The sequence below is a fragment of the Mus caroli genome, chromosome 9, assembly GCF_900094665.2.
Source record: "Mus caroli chromosome 9, CAROLI_EIJ_v1.1, whole genome shotgun sequence".
NCBI lineage: Eukaryota > Metazoa > Chordata > Mammalia > Rodentia > Muridae > Mus > Mus caroli.
The window spans coordinates 86,152,654-86,161,386 of record NC_034578.1 but is presented as its reverse complement, the minus strand read 5'-3'; the positions used below and the strand labels follow the sequence as shown (position 1 = coordinate 86,161,386).

General features: G+C 54.6%; 1 protein-coding gene across 1 annotated transcript in view; it reads right to left on the bottom strand.

Annotated features, from left to right (window-relative positions):
* Adamts7 (ADAM metallopeptidase with thrombospondin type 1 motif 7) overlaps positions 1–8,733 on the bottom strand; it is a 38,247-nt gene that overhangs the window by 3,408 nt on the left and 26,106 nt on the right. Inside the window, exons 10-21 of the mRNA XM_029481977.1 lie at positions 8,595–8,730; positions 8,233–8,366; positions 7,286–7,406; positions 5,923–6,167; positions 5,516–5,651; positions 5,052–5,178; positions 4,409–4,622; positions 2,734–3,978; positions 1,702–1,854; positions 1,155–1,328; positions 928–1,074; positions 5–17 (exon numbers count right to left, since the gene is read on the bottom strand). Of these exons, the coding sequence (XP_029337837.1) occupies positions 5–17; positions 928–1,074; positions 1,155–1,328; positions 1,702–1,854; positions 2,734–3,978; positions 4,409–4,622; positions 5,052–5,178; positions 5,516–5,651; positions 5,923–6,167; positions 7,286–7,406; positions 8,233–8,366; positions 8,595–8,730 (2,845 nt within the window). The remainder of the gene's footprint in view (positions 1–4; positions 18–927; positions 1,075–1,154; positions 1,329–1,701; positions 1,855–2,733; positions 3,979–4,408; positions 4,623–5,051; positions 5,179–5,515; positions 5,652–5,922; positions 6,168–7,285; positions 7,407–8,232; positions 8,367–8,594; positions 8,731–8,733) is intronic.

Below are 8,733 nucleotides of genomic sequence, written 5' to 3'. Positions count from 1 at the left end.
CCACAGGGGGCTGAGCACTGCACAGGAGAGAGGAGAGAACGTCTCCAGGACCAGCCATCACAGTCAGGGACTGCCCATCACTGGACAGTACCACCCTCTCCAGGAAGCCATCCCTGACTAGAGCCTAGTGCTGACCTCCCCACTGTCACTGGGGGGTATCTGTTCTTGNAATGAGGGCAAGATACAAATAAGAGGAGATGCAAAACGCACACAGGATGCCTGCACAGAGAAGGCAGACCCTGAGATGAGGCACCATGGTACCCATGAGACACAGAAGGTGTGGCTACAAGCAGAGAGAGAAAGAGTGTCTCCGGTGTGGTCCCCACCCTGAGTCAGCCTGTTCTCGGGTTTAATCTGTGCTGGCACAATACAGGCTCTGCACTTCAGATTTGTCCACTCCTCGCTCCATGCTGCCCCCAATTTAAAGANGAAGGGGGAAAAAACAGCTCAGCAAGGCAAAGCACNTGCCCAGAGTCATTCAGCAGCCAGTGGGTCAAGCACCCAATGAGCTTCTTGAACCAGTCAGCACCCAGTAGGCTCAGCAGCAAGCTGCCCTGCCCTGTCCTGTGGGGCCTCTCTCTACTCTCTTCTGCCAGAGTGGTCTTTGCTCCATTCCCTGAACACCGCGTTGTTCCTGCCTCAGGCTCAGCACTTGCTGTTCTCTTTATCCCTCACTTTAGCATCACTGACTCCTTTAGATGTCAACCCAAAGTCCTCTCCTCAGAGGACTTTCCCCGCATGGCCACTTTTCCTCTATCTGATATTCCCTGGCAAAGTACAAGGACTTGATCAGGGCACAACTGAATATTTAGTGGCCCCAGAGACCAGCACACAGCACACACAACAACTCATCCTTCTAAGCCCNAGGACCAGGGCCTATCTGCCAAGGGTTGCTCCCAANTCCTCCCCACAAGTAACCCTGCTCACCTGACCCCAGGGCCCTACCACCCACTGTGTGCAGGGGTGGGTGTTGCAGGGCCTGCTGTTGTTGGGTCTCAGCGACTCCTCACAGAGGCCTGGCTCTGGACATGTCACCAGACGCTGCTGTTCACCACCACCACAAGCCTCAGAACACTGGAAGAACAGAGAGGCATCAAGTATAGCCNGGGTCCAAGGGTGTTCTCAGTCCCCACTTCCCCAGGCCCAGACCTCACCTCTCTCCAGGAGGAGGTGTACCAGGGGAGGCAGGGCTGGGTCCCACAGAGCTGACGGTTGGGTGGCTTGGTAGGCCCGGGCTGGCAGTGAAAGGGCCGCAGTGGCCGGAGGTCCCGTGTATCCACACACTGTACATCCCTTGTAGAGGAACCTCCACCACAGTTTCGAGAGCACTGGAGTGCAAAGAATAGTCACATAGAGACATTCTATGCGCAGCATGAATGCAACATGATGTTTATCTTACAGCAAGCAGGGTTAAACCTTCTGGCCTAGACCAAAGAGTCCCAGTAGACTTCGGCACCAGGTGGCAAACCCAGGGGACAAGACAGATGGAATTACTAGGGTGAGCTGGTGAGAAGAGTCTAATGGTGGGTGGTGCGAACACAAAGGAAGTACAGCAACGCAAGCAGGGCCAGGCCATGCTGAATGAAGAACTCCAAGAGGGATAAGAACAGGACTGGATCAGAGTACAGACTGTGGCATGATATTCACCCTGCCCTGCTGGTCTTCAAACCACAGCCACAGGATCCAGGGCTCCCTGCTTACCTTACTCCAGTTGCCCGCGCGCCAGGCAGCACAGGGCCTCAGATGACAATGGCGGGCAGGCTGGGGACGGCTAGCGAGGGTGCAGTCCTCATCATTGCCAGAGCTGCAGCTCACTAGCCTCCAGATGGCGCCCAGGCCACAGGTGGTGGAACACTGTGAACCATAGATACTGTAAGCCCAGCAGCCCACCCACCCACCAGCACCTCAAACCCACCAGCATCTTTATGTGCAAGACAGACTCCTCCGCCCACCTCCCGAAAAGACTGTGAAAGAAAAAAGTCAAATGTCACCAGCGGTTAACTATCCCTGCTCCCAAGGGCCAGCTAGGCCCACCTACCTACCCTGCCATCCTGTGGCTTCTCACCAGGGAAGTCTGGACCCTAATCCATGCAGTGAAATGGGTAGGAATGTCATCCTGCCTCTCTCCCCACAGACTATGGACCTCTTACAATGACAATTTAGANAAGGAGAACTGGTCATCTCTTTCCCATACAACTCAGACTATTATGAGATCCCTAACAAAAGAGGGGACTTTGAAGGGTGGCAATGGTTGAAACATTGGAGGAGTCGTGCTGTGCCTCAGCTATACCTGTCCAACCCTCCCAGGCAGCNCTGGGTCTGGGAGCCATGGAAAGAGGCCTTCCTTACCCATACAGCTAGCTAAGGTATGATTCCCATTTCTGGGGCATGCAGGCCAGTGTGAGCACTTGATTTGTAGCTGCTACTGACCTTTCTAAAGCCTCCCTTCCGTGTGGCCTAGGAATGGCCCTTTAAGTACTCAAGACTCAAGCAGATGAGGGAGGGCCCTTCTATTTCAAAGTTGGGAGACTGAGGCTCAAGGCTATTTGAGAGCTGAGATAATACTCTTCCTGCTTTGTGGAGCCTCAGCCCATCATGGCTGTCAGTGGGCTCATCCCGGGAACCATTACGCCACTCTCCAAGGATGAACAGGGCTGTGTCTTGCTCTGCTCAAAACTGAGTCGCAGGGTCCTGCTCAAACGTTCCCACCATCCCTGGCTCTACACAACTCACCTGGCTCCAGTTTCCTACTTGCCAGCTGGCATTCCTGGCAGGCAGTGAATCTGCGGGGGCACCATCCTCCTCTAGGCTGGGCTGCAATGGCTGGACCTCAGGATCCTTGCTACTGTTAGTTTGAGTCTCCCGAGCTGATGTAGGCAGCAACCCAGGGCTCTGGGTTCCCTCAAGGTTAGGGGTCTGTGGCTGGCCCGATGGTTCCGGGCTCCTCAGGTCAGTTGGTACTGTCAAAAGCAAGGTCCCAGGCACTGTCAGAGTTTTTAGGTGCTGTGAGCTCAGTTCTGGGCTTGAAAAGGTAGGAGTTCCTGGTTCAAGAGGGCTGTCCCTGCCCCAGATGCCTGGCACAGTGGCCATGGGAAGAAGTGGAGGAGAAGCCACCTCCACAGTGGATGGCTGCTCACCGTGTCCGGGCTTCTGGTCAGCCTCTAGCACAGGGTCCCAGGCCGCATTCCATCCTGTCGACACCTCTACCACATCAGGACTCGGAGAAGCTTGGGTAGGACTGATGGAGGGTGGAGAGGGCTGTGTGGGGATAGGGCTTTGGGGCAGGGCAGGGGATGTATGACCCAAGGGGTTACCATCTGTAGAAAGTTTGTTCCTATCAGACCATGGAGTGGATGGCGGGCTCTGCTCATCTTCTTCCACTAGCAACTCATCAGGGTTTCCAGGGACAACAGGTGTCATCATATCATCAACTGAAGCAGGGGGCCAGGGCAAGCTGGGGAATCCAAGTTCAGGGGCCCCCATGGGAGTATCTTCCTCAGTCAAGAAATTGGCCAAGGGGTTGATGGAGGTCTGCTCTAATACTGATGGGGAATAGCTAGCCTCACTGAGTAAGGGGCTAGGAGACCAAGATCCCTGAATGTCTTCTTCCTCAGCTCCAAGAGCCCCTGCAGTAGGTACTGGGCTGTCTGAGGGGGATTCAGTGGGTCTGATGTGAGGTGGTTCTGTCCAACCCCCAATATCAACCAGGTCTGGATGGGGTTCTTCAAAGGACCCATAGGACAGGTCTTCATGGAAGTTAATGAAATTGTAGTCATAATAGAAATCATCCACAAACACGGGCCCTGGCGGATCTAGTTCCTCCTCATCAATAGCGTTGCTGATGCTGACCGGCTTGGGTGAGGATGCTGGGGAAGGTCGTGGGGCCAGCTGGTTCGGGATGAAGTCAACCTCATTGAAGAGCTCGGGGCTGGAGGAGCCGCTTCCAGAGGCACCTGTGTCCACTATGTACATGGGATACTGGCAGGGTTGCAGAAAACAAAAGGTCTCAGTTATTGGTCGCTCAGCTTCATCACAGGGGACATCAGTGTTGTTGATGCAGAGGACACTTCGTTGCCGAATGCCAGCTCCACATGTCACAGAGCACTGCAAAGGAGGTCACAGCTCAGGCCAAGATGGGGCTTCTGGGAAAGCTGGGGCACGGTGGCAGAACCTGCCTGCTGCTGGTGTCTTAGTGACAGAAGTCTCAGACAGCCCTCTATGGCTATGCTCGCCTCAGGATGATAGTTTACAGTCATAGCATGCCAACGAATCCCTGACCCCCAAGGCTCTGAGAACAGTGTTGTCCCAGGAATACCCCCTAGGCTCCCTCCCACTTCAGGTACCAAGCAGTAAGGATTCCAGGCAATGGTAGTACCAGAGGCAGGTCCCCTTTCACTTCTACACTTACCTGAGACCAGTTCCCCACACCCCAAGTGGAAGGACAGATTACATGACGGTTGCATGGGGTTTCAGCCAGGGGACGAGGAAGATGTTCGCAGGCAGATAGCTCAAGAGCACGCTGCTCATCCAGCCCCATACTACGTATGCAGAACACAGCCCGGCGAGAGACGCCTTCAGGCCCGCAGGATTGGGAACACGGCTGCCACTCCCCTGCCCACCACCTGGTAAGGGGCACAAGCAGTGACAGGGTGACATGAGCACCCATCATGAGCAAGGTTCATGAGCAAAGATGCCCATGCCATACAAGGCTCCAGGCCAAAGGGGTGCAGACAAACCTGAATGGAGGAGAAGCCCCAGCAAGCCAAGTCCCAAGTTGGTGCCCTGCCCCTGAAACCCAGTGGCAGAGCCCTCTTCACTCCCACCAACAACCCTTATCCCCTGGGACCTGGACAAGGTATCCAGAGATCCAAAGACAAGTTATCAAGGGCATCTAGGCTGGTATGGGCTGCCCAGTGCACTCCAGAAACAAGCTAGGTCCATGGACTTGGGAAAAGAAGCCACCTTCTCTTCTCCTGAGCTACCACAGGGTCTGCAGAGGCAGGAGCAGGATGCCTAGGAATCGGAGGTCTGGTTGGGGACAGTAAGCTCACCTGGGGGGACAGGGCTCCTCACTGCATTTCCTCTGGCGTTCATCGGGCCGATTTAGAGTGTTACAGTATTCCTCGGCAACCACCCCGGCCTGCCTCTCCATGCAGTATAAACTCTGCCTCTGCATGCCTGGAAGCCATGGGGAATTCAGCCTGGGCCCAGCACCAGGATGCCCCAAGAGACATACACACAACCTCTCTGCAGAGACCTCACAAAACANGGTTCCACTGTCTCTGTCAGGGTGAAGGCAGGCCTCCATGGCCTCCTCTGTCCTCCCAGCCTTCCCTCCATGACACCCTATACTGTAGGTGGCCCACCCTGCTGCTTCTTAGTGGTGTCTTAGGCCTTTTGACTCTGTAAAATGGAAATGAATAACAAGACCCGCTTCAAAGCCCCGCGGTAGCCATCACATGTGATATGACATGAGCAAGCTCAGCAAAGGGGTTCCGCAAGTGTGGCGTCTCACCTGTGCCACAAGTGACCGTGCACTTGCTCCAGGGCCCATAATGCCAGGAGAACTCAGGTGGCCGGACTTGATCGTGGCTGTCCCTCTGGATGGTGTACTGGTAGTGTACCCCAGGGTTCTTCTCCTGGAACAGCAGCTGGGACAGGCAAATGGGGGCCAGTGAGCACAGGGGCTCTTCTCTATCTGCTCAGAACCTGCCCCTAGGGTCATCTCCAGCCATCTCTGTGAACTAAGCTGTACTGGAGACCTACTCTAGAGAGGAGAAAACTGAGACTTGGACTCAGAGACCCCAGCAGCTGAGCATAGCTCAGAATCAGATCCTACAGAGCCCTAAGGTTTTCCCCTTGATATCCTACCTTGGGGCCACCCCATTTATTCCTCCCATCCTGGCCCCTAGAGGCAGGCACCTGGATCCAGACAGGCTCACTGGTGGGGCCTGGGGATGTGAGATTCTCCCAGTTGCCCTTTCGTGCATAGGTGAAGGTAGTGCCTGCCACTCGGTAGTCTCCATTCCACTGGATGGTCCAGCCTCCATTGAGAAAGTACTTATCTGGGTCCTCACTCCGCAGGGCCAGGAAGTTAGCAGCCTCAGCCACCTCCTCAATAAGAATCTCTCTGGCTCCGGCTGGGATCAGCCCTACATCCACATACCCTGTAGGCAGGGGTGGTACAGTTTGGTCCCCAGGGTTAATCAGTCAGTTGCCCCCCCCCCCACCTTCTTGCTTGCACTTGCTTCTGCTGCTGAAGCCAACAACTCCACACCATCAGTTCATTATTCTGAGTCCCCTCCCCCAAAAAAATATAGGTATTGTATCCACTCTGGGTCACCAAGGCTTCAGAAAGGGCCCACAGATCCTTCCCCTATGGCTCATNGCTCACCATCACTGTCTGGGAAACTGGGAAAATGAACTGATCATTATCAGTTGAGCCTGATCCATCATCTCTCCTGTCCTGGAAAGCCACTGGGGCCTTTCCTTGCAATGGGTAGCCTGACTTCTCTTTTTCCATTAAGCAACCCTGCTCTTGGGTGTGCCCCGCACTACTCCATGACATAAGACACTGTTGTTAGACCCACTTTTCAGATGAGAAAATGAAGCACTGAGGTAGGTTAGTTGTTCTGCATAGGGNTCCTATGGGGATACAAGTCAGCTCTAGAAAGAAATACAAGCTGTGGAGCCCAGCAGTATAGCCTCACAGCCTACCTGCCTTACACGGGCAGGCTGTACCACAAGCTTGCCTCTAGCTGGGAATCTCCTCACCCAATCTCTGGAGTCATTCATCATTAGGCTCATTCTCCACGTCCTATGAGAANCCTTCCCTGACTTCCCTGTCTTTCCTGACTTCCAGGGTCAGACCTTCTAGCTTGGTGTTTCCTTCTCTCCCTGAAATACACAGCCTACTGCCTTTGTCACAGTGAAGATTCTGTCACCTGTAAGCTCTTCACCTAGGTGTCCCCCAAGAGTTAAATCACACAGTTGGCACTTAAGCAATATGTGTAACTCAGACCTCAAGGCTGGGACATGGTACTGAAACTTCAGAAGACAACAGCCTTCAGAAAGGTCTACCCACCACTCACAGTCACTCAGAAGAACCCCTAAGAGGACAGGTCTCATTTGTGACAAGGACTTACTGACTGCTGTAAGGATTAGGACCCTGGTCAAACAAGGAGTGCTCTGGTGCTATGTCTAGTCTAGACGAGGACCNGAGGACCACGGGGGCAGGCAACAGGATTACAAGCATACATTCACAGCCCAGCAGCCCCAACCATACCCTGGCCTTCAGTCTCCTTGAAGGTCCTGCTCACAGTCTGGCAAGTAGAGCCATCCCCCCGGCACACGCCACAGCGGTCCTCCTCAGCACCAGAGTCAATCACAAAGTCGCAGCCCACGTTCTGTAATAGAGAGGAGGCCCTTTGTGCTGGCTGCCAANCCCCTGAGTATGTCTCAGGGCTCAGGAGAGAGACCATAGGAGGAGGTCAAAAGCCTTTGCTTGGGTCCAGTCCTATCACAGTCATCCTGCCTGATGACTGAGCTCTTTTTCCCCTGAGCCTCAGTTTCTCTAGATGAGAAGGGGGGAGGGGGACATCATTTCATGCCTTAAGAGTGTTAAGAACATCCCAGGAGACAGGAGGCAGGACGTGCCTCTCACATAAGACTACAGATAAATGTGGACTCTGGCACACTGTGGAATTTTTCTATAAATAGGACTCACTATCAAAGACACTGGGTTAGCCCCTCTTTCTTCAGCCTCCTTTAAACCCAAGCTTTAAAGGCAAGAAGCAAGGTAAGGAAGGTAGCCGGGGCCCTGGGCANNNAAGAGCAGGAAGCACTAGAAATCAGAAGAACTATTACGAAGCACGGTGCTATCTGCAGGCTCAGAGCCCAGCATACCACCAGGACCAGNCTGCCAACCCCTTCCAGTGAGAGAGGAGGCAGTTGCCTGCATCCACCTAGGCTTTCATGGCTGGAGCTGTANAGGTAGGCACGCTGGGATAAGCAGTAGGAAGCTGGTGGAGACAAAGTGGGTAAGGTGATAGTGACTGACNAGTTGGTGTTAACTGTGGGCTCTCCATTGCCAGAGACAGTGGGGCACAGAGGCTGTGTCTTAAAAGTCAGACGGCAGGGGCTCGGATGCAGCCTGGAGAAAGCCAGGAAGCCCTGGCAGTGGGCCCAGGGCCTGCCAGCAGGACTAGGAGAACCTCTTCCTCTCCCGCATACCTTACAGATGCCGTTGAGGCAGATGTCACGGCTGACGCGGCCTTGGTAGCAAGGGGTGCCATCCACCACAGCATCCCTCAGCTTCTCTGTATTGGAGGAGTTGGAGGGCCGGCAGTGCAGCTCACAGGGGTTGTCTGATGGGGCAAGGGGAGGACTCATGGAGTGACACCAAGAGCAGGCATTACAGAGGCCACCAGGAAGACCCCTGCGCCCTCCATGACACACACGCAGACTGGGGAGCTGGAGATGAGCAGCTGTCCCAGACAACAGCAGGGACACCAAGGCCTGAGGGTCCGATGTCACTGCGGTCCATACATCCCTCACCTCTGGGCCTCAACATCCGTGTGGGTAGCATAACTCACCATCATTGGGCACAGGCACCCATTTATGGAGCTTGCCCTTGTACAGCATGCCATCAAAGTGGCTACACTGGGTGTGACGGAAAGAGGGACGGTCCGGCGGGCAGGCTGGCAGGTGGCAGATCTGGAACCGCTTCCGCTC